The sequence below is a fragment of the Hoplias malabaricus genome, chromosome 8 (genome assembly GCF_029633855.1).
Source record: "Hoplias malabaricus isolate fHopMal1 chromosome 8, fHopMal1.hap1, whole genome shotgun sequence".
Classification (NCBI taxonomy): domain Eukaryota; kingdom Metazoa; phylum Chordata; class Actinopteri; order Characiformes; family Erythrinidae; genus Hoplias; species Hoplias malabaricus.
In genome coordinates this window covers 9,429,628-9,451,679 of record NC_089807.1, presented here as the reverse complement: position 1 = coordinate 9,451,679, position 22,052 = coordinate 9,429,628, and the positions used below count along the sequence as shown (strand labels likewise).

The 22,052-nt window shown below is 38.2% G+C and overlaps 2 protein-coding genes across 3 annotated transcripts; one reads left to right on the top strand and one right to left on the bottom strand.

Moving 5' to 3' along the window:
* Positions 1–885: 885 nt before the first annotated feature.
* On the bottom strand, positions 886–15,653 carry si:ch211-67f24.7 (rho guanine nucleotide exchange factor 33). Its single transcript, XM_066678895.1, has 17 exons — positions 15,613–15,653; positions 15,511–15,537; positions 12,019–12,063; positions 11,310–11,474; positions 10,804–10,898; positions 10,135–10,289; positions 10,002–10,052; positions 8,919–9,039; positions 7,840–7,978; positions 6,946–7,035; positions 6,376–6,459; positions 6,129–6,274; positions 5,461–5,709; positions 4,652–4,946; positions 3,812–4,144; positions 2,740–2,828; positions 886–1,702 (listed from the first exon to the last, which is right to left on the bottom strand). Exons 1-17 carry the CDS (start codon positions 15,625–15,627, stop codon positions 1,639–1,641), a joined length of 2,163 nt encoding a protein of 720 aa, XP_066534992.1. The 5' UTR covers positions 15,628–15,653; the 3' UTR covers positions 886–1,638.
* Positions 15,262–22,052, top strand: cdkn3 (cyclin dependent kinase inhibitor 3). Of its 2 annotated transcripts, none has more exons than XM_066678893.1 (8): positions 15,262–15,416; positions 15,755–15,833; positions 15,987–16,042; positions 18,757–18,801; positions 19,251–19,473; positions 19,594–19,625; positions 19,887–19,990; positions 21,105–22,052. In XM_066678893.1, the coding sequence occupies exons 2-8, from the start codon at positions 15,757–15,759 to the stop codon at positions 21,189–21,191; spliced, it is 624 nt and encodes a 207-aa protein (XP_066534990.1). In that variant the 5' UTR covers positions 15,262–15,416; positions 15,755–15,756; the 3' UTR covers positions 21,192–22,052. The 2 variants fall into 2 exon arrangements, with proteins under 2 accessions (XP_066534990.1, XP_066534989.1); XM_066678892.1 differs by having other exon boundaries at positions 21,102–22,049.

The following is a 22,052-nucleotide window of genomic DNA, read 5'->3' as shown; positions in this document are numbered from 1 at the left end:
AGATTGCATGCTTTGCTCGCGTCCGGTCCCTTTCAGAATAGTGCATGTAGTGAATGTAGGGACCACTGCTGGCTTTTGGGACACAGCCTGACAAAAATAGCCTCGCTACAGTTCTATAGGCATAAAATGACATCAGAATTTTGTCACAAGTGATAGACGTGTTAAAAATAACCCATCTTGCTCTAACCTTTTTGTTTGTTAATTTTTCTTTTTTGTTTGTTGTAGTTACGGTGCAGTTTCTAAGCATTTCAATTTTTAGATGATGTAGATCATTGCAAGGGTCACCTCAGAATTGCCCAATGGCAACCGGCCTTATTGGGCCCTTTAAGGGTCTGCTAATGATGTCACATCTGGACAAATGAGTAGAGGCGGTTGGAATAATTTAATTGATCCCCATAGTATTGTTACTTGGATTAAAAAAAAAAGTATTAAATTACTTAACTGAGCACTGAGGAACTATTATTGTTTAAGTTTTTGAAGTGCACTGGTGGTACTTAGAACATCCAGCATCTATTAGCACAGGTACTGTATGACTCTTTTTTTGTTTTGCAATACCTTTGGTCTAAAATAAAATTTAAAAGGTCCAAAGTCTGTGTTGTGACCAAATCACAAATCAGCACAGCAACAAAACACAATAAAACACAAATGAGGAATAAAACCGCTCAGATATGTGATGAAAAAGTAAGTTATATACTTGTATTACTTTTTTCACTTTAAACTGATCGGAATAATACTAATCTATCATTTTTATCAATGTAAGTGTGTGCTTAAGTAAATTAAATATTATTACCCACCTGTGAGTGTGAGACAGCGGGGGAGACTGTGCGTGTGCACAAAGCTTTGTGGGGTGAGTGCCGGTGGGATACATTAATAATGAAGCCAGTCTTATTATGTACAGAAAATTAAATTCTCATTGTTTTATTTTTACGTCTTGAAACATTCTGCTGATGGGGTCTTATATACTCGGCCATTCTCTGGCTTTATTAAAATATGTCCCAGCACTATCAAACTACAGCGACAATAAACACTAAACTCGAAATAAAAGAAAACTAAACCAATGCAGTGGAAATCATGGGGCATCACAAAAACTGCCAACTTTAATCTGCTAAAATATTTAGAGGTAAGTTTCAAATAAAAAATATGAAGAATTTCTAAACAAAATATAGAATGTAATATTGAATCATCATCAATGTGGCAACTTTTAAAAAGGCAGTAGTATTTATTATTTAATCATTTAGCCTAATAAAACTGTTGTGTTGTCCAGAATGGTCTCTCCTCTCAGTGCACACACAACTTTTCCACTTTCTATTTGTAAAGTCAGGAAGTAATGCTAGACTGAGTAGAAATGTGTGTGTGACAACGGTGCTAAAAGTTTGAAATGTAATCTCTCTATTGGTCAGAAAATCAATGAGATCTTTAGTGTTATTGCTTTCTTCCCTATTGTTCTAGATAAAGAGCAGCTTTTTGCCTGTTGTCACTCTCATTCTAGGTTCAAGAACAGCTCAGTCCTTGTTCAGTTCTAAACACAAGCAGCTGTTTTTTCTTGTTTTTGATAAAAAAAAGTTCTGAACCAGTGACATAGGCAGGCATAAAGATGAGATTCGTCATTCTTGCTCTAGATACAAAAGTAGCTGTGTCTCAGACGTTGGAGCAGGGTCCCTCACTGTCCTCGCTCTCGTTCCAGATCCTGTCTGGAGCACACCTGAAACATAAGCACAAATATATTGTTGGAGAATTTCTCAGAGTTGACTGGAAAAAGTGCAACTAATGCTGTAATACTTTGACTGCCTGCTCATGTGAATGTGAAAGATATTAATAAAATTATAATGATAATACAATGTCAAATAGGATAATACAGAGACCATAGAGTTAAATGGGTATAATATAGCTAGAAAAGGATTTATTGACTAATATTGAAATAAAAAATGTAGACGAAACATTTAGCAGCTGCTGCCCAATGCAGAGATGGTTTAAGCATAAAGTGGATATTTTCAAAGTAGAAGTGCAACATCCTGCAGATCAACTGAGCATTAGGTAATACTAGATTCAATGTAAGTTCATTAAGGAGAGCGGGAGATATTCCTAGATAGTGTACTGGATCAGAGGCTGACGTTTCTCATCATCCTTTCCACATCCGCATTCAGAACGTTGAAAGCGCTTCCCCTACCACAACAAAGAGAAGATTCTATATTTGGGATGGATGAGGTCCTTTGAGATCTTCCTGGGCTTGGTCCAGCACCCCTCGTTGTAGATGATCTGCAGGTCAGGAAGCTCAATCCAAATGATGCACTCGGAATACACCACCCTCTCGAGTGCCCATCTGTCCTGCTTGGTGCTGTTCCCAATCCAAACTGTGATGTTCCTTGTGAGCTCAGAGTTGCACCATACTGAATTCCCTCACGCATCTCAGGTGTTAAAGACACGTATGGGCCTTTCGTTGCCAGAATGCTGATGTGGCAAGACCATGAACTCCAATAAACGGAAAACTCTTTTTTTCCACTGCTGTTCTGTCAATGATCATGGGTTGGTAGCTTCTCTTATGTTTTTTGCTGCAGCCCACAATCACTAGTTATTTATTGTCAAAAGTGAGCTCTGCACCATAACATACTAATTAAGATTTATCCAAAACATTCAGTGTGTGTGTGTGTGTGAGAAAGTGAAATAAAAAATACCCTATTCATTAGGTCAGGATGATGATTAGTGAAAAGGTTCTGAAACGCATGAATAGTGTTCTCTTACCTGGAGGAATCTGTTTGTCGTTGTGGGCTTATGATCTGATTGGTTGTGCTGAAAGACACTGTGCTCTCTTTAGCAGGTGCTGCATCTCCCTGCAGAAATACATACACCCCCATGAGCTGCCAAAACTTCACAGTACATGCCCAAAAGACTAGAAACCAGTTATGAGTGAATTCAGCTTAAATTGAAGCTAAATTTACAGACACAGGCCAAAGGATTTCAAATTTGTTTCTTCAAAACTGCACACATTTCATATCAATATACATTTATATTGTGTTAGTTATATCAGGAAACATACTCTATGTACAAGATGTAATTTCAAAACAGTGGTTTAGGGACTCTCATTTCAGTTTTTACATAATAGATCAGATTTTACTGGATCTAGTTTACATTAATTTAAACCAAATATAAGTGTTGCCATGCACAATCTTCTCACAATAGTGTTCTGGAAATTTAGCCCATTTCTTTTGACAGAGCTGTTGTCTGAACAGCAACAGTATTTAAAACTGGGGCTAGATCTGTTTTATCACATACGATACCTTGGTGGAGAGTGGTTACATAAAGTAATAATAATAAATGGCATTTCTGAAAGGCTTTTTAATTACTCAAAGACGCTGTTTACAACTGGATAAACATGTAAAAGACTACCGCATCAGACAATCAAACAAAATGAAAGGAACAACTAACACGATACAAAACAACAAGAGGTCAATAAGCGTCAGCGGTTTATAGGCTTCAGAAAAGAGAGTTTATATTCAACAGAAAACAGATGTGTTTTAATAGCAATAGCAATCTGACTAGCAATAGACTGTTTTACTGTTGAGATGTTAAACATCTGTTTAAAAAAAGAACCTTGCCCAGTATAGACATTCTGCTCTTTAACAGTACAATTAACATGTTTTTGAAGTACATGCCACATCTAAACATATCTGTTCAATCTGAGACTTAATGAAGTTTTAAAGCAAGTGTATGATAATTTATACATGCAGTTAGCCCCTATGTAGCTCCCTAAAGCAGCCTCCCCATAAGTGGACGGAAAATGAAATGACCGAACCTTAAGTTGAAAGTCTCTTACCTGTCTGTAGGGGGCATCCCAGATGGGGCGGAAGGCACCAATGGGAATCCTCCGGAGAGTTTTTAGGCGGATTCCAGTTCCCAAGCCATTTAAACCCACCTCCGGAGGGATGGGTGCAGTGCGGGGGATCTGCCACCGTGTACACACACTGCTGTCACTCTGAGAGTTCTCCATTCTCGAGTGTTGTGTGTAAGACGGCTTTAGGAGGACGGGAATTTCGCTGTCCTCCTCTTCGTCATCCTCTTCCTCTTGACTCTCAGCCCCCAGCCTCAGCTGCAGGGTATCATCAGGACTGCAGGTCGTCACGGACGAGTAATCAAACACGGAGGCATCCTATCACAATTATTACATTTTATCTGAGGATTAATTGCCATAAAATATTGCAGTTCAAAACTACTAATGCACAAGCCAAAATTGGCCATATTATCTGGACTCCCCCAATTACATAATGCTCCAAGCTGGGATTATAAAGAATACAAGCTTTCTTTGAGACATTTGAAGCTCCAGCAATGTACCATTGATGCTCAACACCCTTGAGAATCCTAACTGCCCAGTGTGGTTACTTATTGCATGCTTTGTTTAGCATCATGCTGACAGGAAAGAGACACATGTTCCTGTTTTCCTGAATAGGGGTGGTCTTGTCACTTTACACATTCAAAGACCAGTTATTTCAAATCACCAGTGAACTTCTTTACAATCTGCGACTTCTGTCTGGAACAGATTTATTTTTTTACTTCTAGCGTAATGTAAATATACCTTTAGAATAACAATAAAACATAATATCTGACGGTTTTCAAGCTTTTGCAACCCACTGTAATTTGTGTTGTAAATGTGACATACCTGCAGGTCTGCGTCAGTGTCTCCATCATCAAGGGCACGATGGTCCGAGCGAAACACTCTACCATCAAGTCCTGGTGATCCACACAGTCTCTCAGCCAAACCCAACGGAGACTTCATGTTCTGAGAAGAAAACTCTGCGACTTTCCCTGGGTTCAGGAGCAGTGGCTGGGCTCGCCGTGCAGTGGGTGCACAGACAGGCGCACAGCCAGCCTCCACTGGGCTATCCCAGCGCCAGCTGCAGCCGTCCAAACAACCACCGGGGGGAAGCAGTTCACATACACGATCATGAGTGTTACTGAGGAGACAGACATAAGATGAAGACCAGATTATAAACAAAAACAGTCCCACACATCCTCTCTCTTTTTGTCTTTGGGGGAATCCCTGCCACCATCTTGAAGGACTTTCTGATACTCCAAAAAGGCAGGAGGAACCTCAAACCCTTGACTTTTCTGAAAGGAATGAGTTACAGAACCATACAATATGGAAAGTGTCATATTCTCAAATGCATTTTTACATTTCATCTCCACAACTTGTCAAAGGACAATGTTTGCCAGTGCTCAAGGGACTGAGTGTGTTCTATTTCTGTTACATCCTTAAACGAACGCACACACACACACACAAAGTTCAGGGCAGTGTGTGTTCAGTAGAATTACTCCTGTTAAACAAGATGATATCAGTGCAGTGTGAAACACTGAGGGTACACACTAATCACTGCAGGGCTATCGCCTTCAAGGACCCAAAACTGACACCCCTGCTTTAAATGTGGGATTCCTTCAATGTATAACTGTCAAGAAGCTGGACTGCAGTACCGTAGTATGCCCGCGTTTGGAGGAAGTGGCTGTGGCACAGCGAGTTGGCACTGTTTTGTCTGGTGCCCGCTGCCATGAGCAGTGCTGGGTACTATGCAGTTGGCAGCGTCTGATCTGGAGTTTTCATACTGGGTAGTGTCTGATCTGGAGTTGGTGTAGTTGGCAGTCTCTGCTTTGGTCTTGGCACGATATTTGGTGAAGGCAGACCGGCCAAAGTTGGGGCTCTGGGCACAGAATCTGCTGCAGAGGCTAAAAATAAACACATAAAAATACATAAATTGATATACACACACATGTATGAAACAGGAGATTTAACACACAAATCAACAAGTTTATTATCCTCATCACACTTAGTGCAGATCATTTTAAAGCTGGTGTAAAGAATTATGTCAATGCATAGGAGTTTAATGGTACAGGTTACAAATGCACACGATTAAACTGTTACCCAATGTTTATCCTTTAACAGTTTTTATTACAATGAGGCTATATAATCAACTTCATTAACATTATGTTAACTAGTTAGCCACAATCCTGATAATCATCATTTTTTTTACTACAGGCGGCATAGTAATAATTTTCCAAATTTCCATCGAAAAAATATACAGCACAGTAATATGGATACGATGCCCACTACCAAATGAGACATAAGAGTTATAAGAAGGACTCACCTGATCATTGGCCCTGCCCCCTGGGCCCACTGCCCCTCCCTCTCCAGGGTCATATAACAGCGTGTGCAGAGGCTACACAACAGTTGTTCACTGTCCTGCAGCGATCGCCGGTCTGAGTGTCCACCGCCCAAACAACTCAGCAAAGACTGGGAAAATGTAAAAAGCAAGAGAAAGAGAAAAAGACTGCATTACATATTTTGTGGAGTTTACAATACGGTCGTCTTGATTGTGTGTCTTTAGGACTCACCTGTACAGTGTTCAGGTACGTATGTAAACGAGACACAGGTGCAAAAAGCAGTGACAGGAGTCTATAACTCTCTCTCTCCTCCTCCTAATGACATCAAAGTCACAAAACAAACATAATACAAACTAGAAAAAACAGCTGTGTCTGTGTCCCATTTATAAAATGGGAATTTCACTCATTGTCAAAATGTCTTTAATTGAACGTTGAGTGAGTCAGAAATTTACAGAGGTGGTGAATGGAAACACATGCTAACACCTAAAAACAGCTCACAGAGAGTACTCTACATATTACAACATTATTTAATCCACTGACTGGTGAAGAAGTATATGCAGGATCATGTGACATTTCCATACTGTTTTCCATGGTCAACATTCTGTATAATAACTCAAATTCTTGATGTACTCTGTAGACTGTGGAGAGTAAATAAAATTCAAAATCTGTGTTGTAGACCAGACCTTTGCTTTCAGGTACTAGCACTGTAAAGAAACCTATGTTATGTTATTCAAGTGACTCATGAAAAATCAGACTGTCTGTGTTAGTGTCTCTGTGTGTGTGTGTGTGTGTGTGTCCTGCCTGTGTAAGTTGAGGCTGTTCTTTGAACTCTGAAGTGAGGATGGTTGCCAGAGAGGAGATGTAGCCAAGATACGCATCACAAAATGCTGACTGCAGAAAAACACACACAGTTATAAAATATGGCCGTGTGTGGAGGTGGAAGGACAACATGAATGCAGCAAAGGAAATAAGATCTTCATAAGTCATTGTATTCCAGAGTACACATTGTGTAAACTAGAATCACTGTCTGAAATGCTGCTTTTTCATTTGCTCACAATTTAAGATGGGCTGTAGTGATCCATTCACTTAGCATTTTAAAACTGAGTATGAGTCTGAAATTAAATCTGTTTTTATAGGTACAACTGCTACACAATTTTAGTCAGATCTGCAAAGCTGACAATTAACTGAACAATGAAATTATATACAACAATAAAATGGTTTATTTATTGTGATTTTACTGTGATTATTTTATAATATATTTCAGCTCAAATGGTCCAGCTTAATTCTTAATAATTTTTTGGGGGGGAACAGTGCTAAAATTTTGCACTACTTTTAAATTTTAGTCTTATGTACGTGAGATAAATTAATTTTGTAATGGATGTCTAGTGTATGTTTATGGAATTTGGCTTTACATTGTATGCTAAACATTCATTCATTGTCTGGCACCGTCACGGTGGGTACAGAGCCTACTCGGAATCATTGGGTGCAAGGCAGGAACACACCCTTCACAGGGTGATACATTCACTCATACACTCACACCTATGGACACTTTTGAGTCGCCAATAGACCTACCAATTTGTGTTTTTGGACCCGAGTGAGTTATGTCTGTAAATTATAAAATAGCCATTATAATATAAGTTAGATAAATATATGACAAATAGAAACTGAAGGATTAATAAACATCATTAAATGTACATTCTCCTGGCTGGTTAGTTTGAGAAAAGCATCTCCCACAGCCAAGCTCCTCTGGTCCAGGGTCAGTCGCTCCTCCAGACAGTTCCTGAAGAGCAGGTGGCACTGTAGCATCTGATCCACATGTCTTGCGAATGACTTACTGAGACACAGTAAGCAGATAATCATAATCAGTGTAAAAGGTGTAAAAACTTTACGGTAACTGTAACAGTAGAAATCCAAAGTGCTCGTATATGGTCAGTGAAGTTGAAAGATAGGACAGATAGTGTAGAAACAAGGAGGTGGACATAATGTTGTGGCTGATCAGTTTATATCTTAAAACAAACAACATAATTAAATAAAAAATCCATGATAATTAGAAAATGAAGAATACATATAATTTTAGGAAGAAAAAAGCTAGTTTGAAAACGTAAAATCTATCAAAAATGAATTAATCTATAAATGAATTTTCAGGAACTTACGATAGCATCTTAATAGCATGAAGAAATGCATTCAATATACTAGGTGCTCAGACTTTTAAACTGCCACAGAACAGCAGACGGGCAGAATCACGTTACTACAGCTTGGTAGCGTGGTTTTAAAAGGACAGTACAGTGGGGAAATAATGGAATAAAAATTAATCAATAAATAAATAATTTAAAATTTAAATTATTTATATAATCAATACAGACAAGATTATGTTGAATACAAGTTCTGAAATTCGATTTCAAATAATTTTTGATTAACTGCCCAGCCCTATGTGCAGGTGTCGATATACACCTAAGAACTCCAACAGCAGAGATTCAAAGGGAGATTTTAACATCAAATGATAACAAGAACTCCCTCAGCCTATCAATGTTACAAAGATGGAGAATATATTTTTTAGAAATGATCTTAATGTGAGTGTCAAATGTCAGCTTACTTTAATGACACTTAAATGGCGTAGTGGTGTAGAAGATCACGTCTCCTATTAATTATGCAAATATTACAATGACTAGATTTGTGAACACTTAAGGCCCCAAAAGGTCATGGACAGACAGAGAGCCATATTTATATCATGATCAAAACATCAATCTGATCATTAGAAGGGTGCTGTATCTTACTGTAAATCTGAGTTGTTGGCTGTTGTGGGTGGAGATTTGTATTTATCGTAAAGTTGACCAAGACGAGACACATAATCCCACTCTGACCTCCGCAGAGACATGGCTATGCGATGCCTCCTCCCTGAAAAAAACAACAACACAATTACATTTTCAGCACAGTTTAAAGTAATAGTTTTTTTTTAAGTTTCCCATTTACCCCACATTTTATGTTTGATGTTTGCATCTGTATTTCAAGAACAAGGGCTACAGATCTAGTTAGTGTACTATCATTGTCAGTTATGTGTGTTAATTGCCAGTGATGTCACCAATGTTCCATTTTGGGTGTGTTGCCACAGTGTCTGGTGCAGTGAAATCAGTGAAGAGTTTACATTATTTTTATACTCGAGTCACTTAAAGTGAAGGAGCATAAGCAAAGTGAGAGAATTCCATACCGACGCAAACTCAGGAAGGAGATCAGGGAGTTATTAGGGTAAATTGGTATGTTTTTAATATATTCTTCCATAAGACCTGAATGTAAAGAAGGTCTGCCCCTGCATTGCTGCCTTCAGTCTCATTTTGGATATTACTAACCATTTTGTGGGGTAGCTCCAGGGACCTGGAAGTTGTGGGCTCAAGTCCTGCTCTGGGTGATTGTCTGTGAGGAGTTTGATGTGTTCTCCCCATGTCTGCGTGGGTGAGTGTGAGTGAATGTGTGTGTGTGTATCGCCCTGTGAAGGACTGGTGACTCCTCCAGGGTGTGTTCCTGCCTTGCGCCCAGTGATTCTGTGTAGGCTCCAGACCCACAGTGAGCCTGAACTGGATAAGCAGTTACAGAGAATGAATAATTGATAGAATAACCATTTTGTTTACATGATAAAGGCAGAAACATAAGAACAATTTTAAAACTATAAATTGCTTGAAATCCATGAGAAATTCACCAATGGCTGAGCGCAGTTGTTGTTCACATTTCAACCAAAGGTCTAACCACAGTCCTAACAGCAGAGGAAAGCTGGCTGTTATCAAGGAAAATTTTGCTTAGCACAGCAGCTTTCACATACAGTCAAAATTTCTCCCATTGTGTGTGTGTTTCTGTGTGTGTTATACCTTGCAGTGAGCAGCTGGGTAGTCGCCCTCCTTTTGCCTGAGAGTCTTTACCTGAAACACCAGAAACTTCCAGATCACAAACTGATGATGACATCATAACCATGATAGGCTAGTGCTGTCAGTAAATCCTTACCTGAGATATGCCCCGCCCACAGACCCTGCAGGTAGCAGTGCAACAGGAGAGAGCCACCCACAGAGCGAAGAGGCAGGGCCACAACACCTGGATTTACATCACTAACTCCATTTACACTGTGGCCTATGTCTTTAACATCACTAGAGCTGGCAGCACTATACACACAAACACACACACACACGAAAACACCATCACTGTAACATGGTAACACAATTTAAAGCCAAGTTATGACCATTTTTACAGTCATATAAGCTAAGCTCATACTGGACATTTTAAATTCATTGTACGGTTTTAGTGCAACATTTAGACACTCATAGGTAAGGCTGCACAATAAGTTCTCAGGACTGTACTATATAAACGAAAAATGAAAGCTGCATGCAAATTATTAAAAAGATGGACACAATTTTCAACATGATTTGTATAAGCATCTTACAATACTGTAAAATTACTATAGTTAACCACACAAGCAGATGCATATAGTTTGTGTCTGAAACTTTTATCTCCATTTTTGGATTAACTCCATTAGATGGAATAAAATAATATTCCTTTAACCCTTTTTAATTGAATTCAAATGGGTTTTCTTCTCCTGTGATGTTACAATGCTGGAAATATGAGGGTGAGTATATAATCATTGATCTTTATTGCTAGTAATAAATTTTGCACACTGACCTGTCATTCTCTGTTGTGTTGTTGTTTGTTTGTTCTGGTTTAACCTGATCATCACAGAGCTGACGAATCTGGCAACGGACTTCTTCTAGTTCCTCCTAGACACACATACACACACACACACACACAAAGACAGATTTTTAAGAGTTTTGTGTATTTCCATGCGTGTTATAGACCACAAGGATCTTAAGAATTAACTAACTTAGCTAAGACTTAATATACTTCATTTAAATATTATATCTGATGTATAAACCCCACAAGGGCTGTTATATCACATAAATATATTAGATTTACACATATTAATTACATTATTACACATATCTCCCCCCCCCCCCCTCAATGGACGGACCTGTAAATGTGTGATATTTATCTCTAGAGCCATAACCAATTTGTATTAAACTAATAAACAAATATGTTTATTAAGATTTTTTGTTCCCAAGAGATCATAACAGCATACATCACAATGAGGTTGATGCCAGTGTGTGTGTGTTGAATGATGTACGTATTACCCTGATCGACAGCACCACTGTTTCCAGGTGAATCGCTCGCTTGTTGCAACCGTGGCGAGTTTCTTCCAGTTGATTCTGCAGTTCTGTGTCTCCAAGCTGAATCTGATTCAGTTCCAGTAATGCTCGAGAAAATCCAGCTCGCAGCTCCAAAACCATTGCCTGCAGCTAATCAGAAGCATTATATATATATATATATAATGCTACATATACCTCCAGATGCACACACACTTCACACTTGAACAACATAGTTTCACCCCTTGTCAAATGAAATATTTCATTTACTTTCATAGACCTTTCTAAGGAAAAGAAGATTATTACTAGGCTGTGTCTAAATCCGTATTGACCTGCCTTGCTCTAGCTCCCTATCCCAATAATTTTGACCCAAAATTCTTTAACAGATTATTAAGTGGATTTTTAAGTGACTGTAAATGATAATTAAATTAGAAGTCATCATTCCCACTTCCTCCCAAAGTTACTCACTAATGACATTTAATAGTAGAATTGTTACAGCTAAGCACAAGTAAACATTTTATTTAATAATTTGAAACTACATTTTGAGCCAGCTAGCATTCCAAATTACAAATAAAAAATATATGTTAATCACTTAATAGAAACATTAAAAATAGAATAACCCATTACAACAAGACTACAGAATATAATAATAATTGCTGCCTATGGTTTCAAGACAATGTGTGTGTGTTCATTTTACCTTTGAGATCTCTCTCACCAGCTCTCCCTCATGAGACTTCATCATCTATGAGGGTAAATAACACGATCACACAGCAACAAAACACAAACAAAGATTTGAAAACACACATATTAATAAGTCCTCAGAGAAAAATACAACAATGAATTTTTATTTGACAGATCACAACATGCAATCATTTATTATTATTATTATTATTATTATTATTATTAATAATAATAATATAATGTTAATACACTATATGTGAAAACATTTTAGACATCTACAATAATTAATATACTGGTGCACCTAAGGTCACCATCCCAATGCCAATGACTGGCTAGTAGGTCTATAAAGAGTTATAAAACTCATCTCTACCATGGAACTGTGTTCTCTGGGTTGATGATGTTCTGCTATATATGGAGTGAGTTGGAGAAGCATTTGTGATTTAGAACTAACATCCAATATAAGTACCTGATCTCACAAGGAAATGTCGACAAATGTTTGCATATAGTCAATTAATAGTAAGTTTATAGAGTGCTCTTGAAGGCCAGGGGGGAAAAAGCTGTTTTTAAGTCTGTCAGTCCAGCTTTTGATGCACCTGTACCATCCTTAAGTCACTAAGTATTTGTCCTTAAGTAAATGTAACTGCTGCCCAACCCTACGCATACACAAACATATATAGCTTACTGACCTGGAGGCTGAAGAGTTTAAATCCTTAATTCCTCTAAATGTGATTTCAGTAGAAATAAAGGTCCATAGTAAAATGCGCAGTGTTGATCTCTAGCATCACAGGTCTCTCTCTCTTTCTGTGTGTGTGTGTGTATGTGTGTGTGTGTGTGTGTGTGTGTGTGTGTGTGTGTGTGTGTGTGTGTGTGTGTGTTTGCGTGTGTGTGCCAGCAGTTCCCCCAGGGCCAGGAAGTTACATTCGCCAACAACCCCACCCTGAAGTACTGGGAGGTTAGCATGAATAAATATGCTTGTATGTTAAAAAAGTATAAGGTTACATATCAGATAAACTATTTTGTTGTTTAATATATAAATTAATTAATTTATTTACTTAATGTCATCTGCCATTAAACTGAATGTAAGGAAAGACATATGCTTATTTATTTTTATCTACATGTTCCATGATTGTAAATTAAAATTATAAAGTATAAACTGTACATTATATATTTAAAAAATCCTTTGTTGTCCAGTGCATGTGCAAATTATTGTGTCCCAGCAGGTGGTGTCACAGTCACACACCTGGAGGCTGTGACTATCTGTAAGGAGATTGGTGTGTTCTCCCTGTGTCCGCGTAGGTTTCCTCTGGGTGCTCCTGTTTCATCACCACGGTCCAAAAAAACACATGTTGGTGGATTGGCGACTCAAAAGTGTCCGTACATAGGCCTGAACATTAACCAAGATCCTGAAGATATACACAATCAGCAATGACCCCATTGATTTGGGAAGTGAGGCATTGAAGGAGGTGGAAGCCTTCACCTACCTGGGTAGTGTTATAGACAAACTGGGAGGTACCAAAATCAACACAAAGGACAGAAAAAGCAAAGCAAGAGCAGCATATCTACAGTTAAAGAATGTACAGAACTCAAACGAGCTGACTCCACAAACAAGTGGTTTTTCAACTTTCAGTCCTGTTTTAAGGAGCAGAAATATTAATTCACTGTCTGTAACGACTTATCCAGTTCAGGGTTGTGGTGGGTCTGGAGCTAACCTGGGATCACTGGGCACAAGTCAGGAACACACCCTGGGGGGGTGCCAGTCCTTCACAGGGCGACACACACATACACACACTCACTCACACTTATGGACACTTTTGAGTGGCCAATCCACCTACCAACGTGTGTTTGGACCATCGGAGGAAACCCAGGCGGTCACAGGGAGAACGCACCAAACTCCTCACAGACAGTCACCTGGAGCAGGACTTGAACCCACAACCTCCAGGTTCACCTACCAAAATGTAATTATTTAATTGAGAAATTATTTTTTCTGCTGTCAAATATCACATTCAGACATCCAGGTTATTAAACAAATCTACAACTATAGAACAGACCCACATTTGTTGTACCAGTCTATATATTCAGTATTTGAGCGTATGTGGGACCTGCTACTGTAAGTAATATTGTGGCGTTGCTTAATCTGTACCTCGTCTGAGAAATTTGCTGCTTTGGGGCAATCACCCCTGGCTAAAGCTTAGCCCCTAATCAATAATCTCTAGTGACGGCCCAAACTTGAACCCTCATGTTCCTTTTGCTAACCCTTCAGCAATGTCATCAAAGTGCACATTTCCAGGAAGGTGCAAGAATCTCAAGGAAAATGTCATGAACATATCCATGAACCACATACTACTGAAAACAAAAGAAATTTGACTGACACACAAAAATACCAATTACAAATCTGCTATATTTGCATAGCGTGTAGAAAGTGGCAGATAGATAATAAGAATTCAACAGGCAGAGTCCTGACAGTGAGGCTAGGTTAACGCAGTGAAATATTGTTTAAAACTGTAAACCATAAACACACTACAAATCAACTGTTGCCCTGTTCCACATTTTCAGTGTTGTTGCATGATCAGCCAATGAATAATAGAATACAGACCAAATTAACATAAATTAGATCATCTGACTTCATGACAGCAGTTTTTGCTATTCTATTTAAATTTTAATTAAATTCAGATGTATTTATACCTTCTGGGGTTATTTGTTTCAAAGTAAATAACCTTCATTATTTAAAATAAGAAGGAAATGAACAAGTTTGATCTAAGCAAGGACTCAGAACTACTTGATTTAAGATTTACCCAACAACAACTTTATTGGTTGTTTTGAAATTATTTTACAATTTTATGGGTCATGATTTATTGATGTTAACTAATGAAGTGATTAAGTTTAACTTAATCTCGCTGATGCAGTTGAGATCACTAGTAAAACTGGTGAGAGATCACTAATAAAACCGTCGAGAGATCACTAGTAAAACTGGCAAGAGATCACTAGTAAAACTGGCGAGAGATCACTAATAAAACTGGTGAGAGATCACTAGTAGAACTGGCAAGAGATCACTAATAAAACTGGCGAGAGATCACTAATAAAACTGGAGAGAGAGATCACTACTAAAACTGGCGAGGAACTGGCGGAGAGGCCCTAGCGAATTGTACGTCACTAATAAAACTGACGAACGAACTGGCCGGCTCTGTCGCCATTAAACTCGCCACATCCGCTCGTCAGTCGTCACACAGGGATCCAACCCCCTCTCCACATAGGGGCGTGTCTCTGCACGCTGGTTGGCTGTGGTTCTTCCGAGCTGACTGTTTGAAAAATAAACAGCAGCTGCGCGAAGACTCGGGCATGGAAATAGAATTGTTACAACAAGGACGTCTATTAGAATAAAACTACACATCTACCGCTTACTGACACATCGGAGAGGTGGGGTTTTAGAGCTGCTAAACAGCCGAAAATATCCTTTATGTATAACATTACTGTAGTGTGTGTATGTATGTATCTCACCCATACACCGTACCCTTTGCTGCATGAGTTGAGTGCATACCTATGGGAGTAAACAGAAACAGAATTAATTTGTTACTACTATTAAGAATTTTGCAATCCGATATGAAGATCGTACCGATAAAACTATCATGTTGATGATGAGAGAAGAAAAACAGTTTAGTGTGAGACAATATTTATTTTTAACTTAGAACAACTCTTTGTGAATGTATTTATTCTCTCTCTCTCTCTCTCTCTCTCTCACACACACACACACACAGTGATGAAGTTAGGTGAGTTTGATTCGTCTGATGAAGAGGAGGCAGGGGAGGAAGAGCACACTCCTTTACAGATCTCGTGGTGATAATCTTTAGTGTTCTAATTTTGTGTCTTTAGTGTTTCCGATGTATATAATAAATGATTGTTTTGGTGTGAAATTATTGACTGTAGAAAAACTCATGAACTGTATAATATCTTAATATTATACATGTTTCTGTGTTTAATATTTTTCAGGTTGTCTTTGTCTGTGGTTGAGTGCTCTCAGTTTCTGGGTATTTGCTCTCTGCCAGGTAAGGCCCCATTTTAAAACATAGCCTCTAATTCATATGACAATATCAAAAACATGATGCATTGTACAGGCTGTACCATGCAGCCTGTGTCAAAACCAAATCAGAATTGCTAATTTAAACAAGAGTATTTAGATTATTTTACAAAATATACATGTATGCATTTAAAGCTCCATATATATATGTGTGTGTTTGTGTGTGTGTGTGTGTGTGTGTGTTGCAGAATACTAAACATCTTTTTTAACCAGTCCATATCTCATTACAAAATATTAGCACAGTTCAATGGTTAGTTTGTCGTGGTGGTGCAAAACAGTAAACTAGGTTAATTGGCAACAGGTCAGTGACATGAATGGGCTTTTAAAAAAAAGAGCGTCTTTCAGAAGTAATGACGGCGGGGTTCAAATAGAGAAACAATTATAATTTTCAATATAAAATAGCAGTGAACCTGAGGATTTCTTAATAAACAGTACACAATATCATTAATAGAACACTATGTAGTATTTCTGCCTTACAATTACAGCTTGTAAGTGATTGTAATATTCCCCAGAGCTACAGTAGGGAGAAAAGTGCCTCGGTGGCGGATACGCTTGGTCCTCTGCTAGTTTACTGCACTAAGCAACTTCTGAATCATGGATCGGAGGACTCTCGCAAGAATTGGGTAACGCTTAACTGCACATAGCTCACAGGTGGATGGCTGCCTAGAATGAGAATGAGCGAGAATTAGCGGCCATACCAGAATTAATACTGGACTGAATTTACACAGTAGAGGGAGCTGAAACAGACATGAGGGCACAAGTTACTAGAGCTGTAAGTTTTTGTTGCCCTTTTTACATGTGTTGCAGTGCTAGTTAGTTATAGTTTTGTTGATGAAAGTGTTATAATCAGTTTTTTAATTAATGAATTACTGAGCAGTGAGCCAGGGTTTGCAGCTGCTAACTTTAGCCGGATTACCTCAATTTTTCACGTTAACCAATGATTTTTGTGTTGTTTCGCCGGTTGCTATAAGGATAAAATGACTAAAGTTGCACTTTGTTTCGGTGGAACCCAAGCTTTGTTGAGGACAGTGTTATAATTCAGTTTTGTGAGTTACAGATTAAGGGTGGTGAGTGGTAGCGCCTGCTTACTTTAGCTGGATTAGCCCAGTATTTAGCACTGGATATAAATTCTGGTAATAAGTGCTTTACTGTCGGTTGCTGTGGTTATAACCGCTAGCATACCACCAAAGTTACACTTTATGGTTGTAATAACATGGTCCAGTTTGTATTATGAGTGATATATGGGTTTTATCATGTAGTCAACATTATTTCATTTGATGACACATATTCCCCCCGGCTCAACATCAGATGAAGCCCTGAGAGCCGTTTGCTACTTTTGTAAACATCACTCAATGAGTGAGTGAGTGAGTGAGAGAGGTGTGTGTTTGTCTGTGTGAGAGAGAGAGACGGGTAGAGTGTGTGAGAGAGCCTGTTGCGTTTGAGTGAGTGAGCAAGCAAGGGAGGGAGAGTTGTATGTGATTCTTGATTTCACAGCAGTTGATTACACTAAGCAGCAAGTAGGGGGTGCTCAGCTCGGGAGACAAGAAAGCCAGCTCTTAAATTGTATTCCTTTAAAACATTTAGAGAATCTGGAGAAATGTCTCTACATATAAAAAAAACAAAGCCCAAGACCAGTATTGGTTGGCAGTGATCTTCAGGCCAAAAAAAACAAAATCCTGTAGTGGAAAATATTGCACTTGCTCAGAAATACTTTGTGAAACCATCTGTAAAGAGAATTTATTGCTGCATTCAAATATGCAAGTTAAATCTATAACGCAAAGAAAAAGACATCTAAACAGGATCCAGAAACACCATTGCCTTCATTGGGCCCAAGCTCATTTTTTGATGAACTGAGGCAAAGTAGAACAATGTCCAGTGATCCAACAAATCTAAATTTGAAATCTATGTGGGGAGAGGGACCAACCAGGTTGTGTTTAGAACACGGTTCAGAATCCAGCATTTGTGATCGTACGGGGTGCCTTAGTGCCCATGGCATGGGTGACTTGTACATCTGTGAAAGCACCATTAATGCTTAATAATATATACAAGTATTGGGGCATCATACTGCTTGTATTTTTCAGGGAAAGCCTTGCTTATTTTATCAACACAGTGCAAATCCACATTCTGCATGGATTACAACAGCATTATCCCAAAGTAAAAGAGAGGTGCTAAACTAGTTCACATATATTGAAAACATCTGGTGTATTATGGTGGGTTCAATTCCCGCTCCGGGTGACTGTCTTTGAGGAGTTGGTGTGTTCTCCCCGTGTCCGTGTGGGTTTCCTCCGGGTGCTCCGGTTTCCTCCCACAGTCTAAAAACACACGTTGGTAGGTGGATTGGTGACTCAAAAGTGTCCGTATGTGTGAGTGTGTTGCCCTGTGAAGGACTTGTGCCCCCTCCAGGGTGTATTCCTGCCTTGCGCCCAATGATTCCAGGTAGGCTCTGGACCCACAGCGACCCTGAATTGGATAAGCGCTTACAGATAATGAATGAATGAATGAATGAAAATTGGGCACTATTCAAAATGGTCTGAGATGGGGTTTGTGTTTTCAGTTTAATGAACAGTGTTAATGTAAGGTAATGAAATATTTAATTAGGAATCCTACTACTTTATTTATTTTTATTTTGACATTATAGAACTTGGTTAAGAGAACGTCTTAAGATCCCTTTTGCTTGAATAGGATGCAGATTTAAAGACGTCAGAAGAAACCTGGAGAAAGATGTGGGTAAGTTGTTGATGTATTTATTGTCCTTCAACAGAGCAGAATGTTAAAGGAACACTATGCAGTATTTCTACCATAAAAGTACAGCTTTATTTTATTATGATGTTCCGCAGAGCTGTAATGGGAGAATACAGCATCTTTGACCCTTTTGGGACTCTGTGTGTGTGTGTGTGTATGAGAGGTAGAGGTGTGTGTATGTGTGTGTGTGTGTCTGTAAGAGAGAGAGAGGAGAGAGTCTGTTAGAACTTTTACTCTGTTCAGAGGAAAGAATAGTAGCTGTGTGTATTTGTATACATCATAATTGTCAGAACAAAAGTTACACATATGTGTCTGTTTTCTCCAATTAAAGGTTTTCAGTAGAATCTCATTCAACATTGTACGCATTTGTTTCATTGGATTCATGTGGTGTTTGTGTATGTATACTGTACGTGTGTGTGTGTGTGTGTGTGTAGGCGACCTGTGTGCAGAGGGGGTGGAAGATGTGTTTGTGTTCTGTACTCGTGCGGAACTAGTGCACTATCGAGTGCCATGTTTATTGGAGTGTTATGCACAGCATGGGCTCCGTGTGCATCATCTGCCCTTTCCTGATGGGGGCACTCCAGACCTGCCGCAGTGCTGCCAGATACTTGATGAGCTCCAGGTCAGCCTCCAGAATCAGAGAAAAACCCTCATACAGTAAGTCACACAAGTTGAGAACACTTTATGTGAGTAACACAAATAAGAACCCTCACACTGTAAGCTTTGAATTGTTTCTTTTTTCTATTTTTTAATGGATTTCTTCCACACACCCTTCAGCTGCTACGGAGGTCTCGGACGTTCTGGACTCAGTGAGTATAGCAATGTATATATTTCCTGGAATATTTATAATAACTAGCAAAAATGTAAATTTTGATAACAAAATTTTGGAAATGCAATTATAGAAAACTAAATTCTGGACACAGGAGAACAGGGAATTTTGCAGAATGTTTTCTATATATTTTTGACATGTCAAACTTGTGCTAAACATATGCTCAGGACAATACATAGAATACAAATATCCATGTGATTGTAATATCACACTTGTGTGTGTGTGTGTATGTGTGTGTCAGTTGCTGCATGTTTACTGCTGCATCTCTCAGGCTCCATGACACCCAGCAAAGCCATAGAAATCCTGAGAGAGCTCAGAGGAAGCAGAGCCATTCAGACTGTAAAGGTAAATCATAACTTATTTCTGAAACATTCTAACGCATTTCATCACTTTTTTTTATTTGTATTTTAAGAGCCATGAATTCTATAAACAAATCAAACCTTTATTTCTATGGAATGTTTTCTACAAACAGATGGAATTCTAAGTGCTTTTTTAAATCAATACACTCTGTTAATTGAATAAATAAAAGAAAAAAATTATAAATCATGTCTAAAAAGTTATAAATGAAAGAGAACAGGCAAAAATACAATTAAATCAGCAGGTTATACAATAATTTAGACTATAAAACAGTTGAATGACAATAAATCAAAATAGTAATAAATATATCAAGAATGACAAAGGATATCACAGCACTGTGCAAAGTGTAAGGCTTTTTTCCATTAAATGATCTAAAGGGATTATTCCTTTTAATCTATAAAAGTGGAGTGAAAAATGGTGCTGTGTTGGGTGTTTTTTTTTTTATAATTTATTGATTTATTATCATTATTATTTTAACCTTGTGTATCGTAGTTAAACACTGTACGATCTTCTGCAGGGGACGTATAGTCTAGCATGTATTAGGCTGTAGACAGCTACAGGTAGTGTTTCTTTTGCTTTCGTTGGAATAAATATGTTCGGATTTTCCATTATAATGGAAAGCGTACCGCTAAAAGTGTAAAGATTACATTAAACATGTGTCTTCTGCCAATTAAGATAATCCCAACATTACAAAGCTTTTTCAAAACTGGACTGACAAAACAAAACAGTGACAAAAAAAATTTCCTCTGCTGGAGTTCAAGCTGATCATGTTTCTTACATGAACGTAAACTTTTTAACACTTTTGTAATTATTCAGATATTTAAGGCATCAAACATGCCCCTAGTTGGCACCAAGATCTAGATAATAGATTAACCCCAACATTCAAGTGCTAAAACTAGAGGCTTTTAGATTAATATATATATGTGTGTGTGTGTGTGTGTATATAATTGTATATATTTTGTGATAAATTGAAAACAAATGATTTCTCAATATTTTGCACTGGTTTTGATTTAATATCAATCCATAAACACTGCTGTTGAGACCATCAGGCATTCTTTATATTTTACATTTTTACAATTCTCTGTTTCTTTCCTCACAGCAGTACAATTTCCTTCATGAGTTTCAGGAGAAGTTTGCAGCCTATCAAGAGACCAAAGGAAAAGTTTTGGAGAGATCGGTCTCCAGATAGATAATAAAAATCTCTATTCACCTTTTCATGGCAGAAAGTGAAGAATTTGATCACAAGCTCCCCTCTCTGTTTTAGTGCTGTGATCATGTACATGATTCTGGGTAGGCTCCAGACCCAATGCAACCCTGAACTGGATAAGCAGTTACAATGAATGAAAGTATCATGTACTTGGCAATTTTGGTGAAAAGTATTTCTTTTCTAATGGCACTTTAAACGTTGTGTTTTGTTCTTTCTTTAACTAAGTCCAGCAGCTCAATATCCTGTGAGCACACTGAGCATTATATCTTTATTTTCAATATGAATCTTTTTAAAATATAGTAAACATGGTTTAAAGCAGTGGTTCCCAAAATGTGGGATGCAGCAAGGAATGAGACGTGTTTGAATATTTGAGCATTGCTAGGACTGCCAGAGAGGGTGGGGCTCAAAAAGGGGATACTGCAGAATAAGTTTGGGGACCACTGCTTTAAAAAAACATGTTTCTGCAAAAAGACGACTTCCAATTTAGAGGACAGAGAAGGTTGTGTCAGATGTGATTGTTTTTAAGCTTTAACTGAAATCTCTTAATGAATTATGAAGACAAAGGTTCAGAAATTAAAACACCAAAAAAAAATCTCATACCTCTGAAATGCTTGATAAAGAGATTGGAATTATTTTATTGTCATGTTCATCCTGTGGTGAATAAAGTGTTCAATTCATTTCTAACTAAAGGGGCATTCACACGCCATTCAGAATGATTAAACACACTTCATCAGCACAGTGACAGATACACACACCTGAAATGGAGCCTAGCTTTCATCTTATTTCTACAGTATAAGATTGATTTGCACTTTGTGAAACAAATTAAAATAAATTTAAAAATAA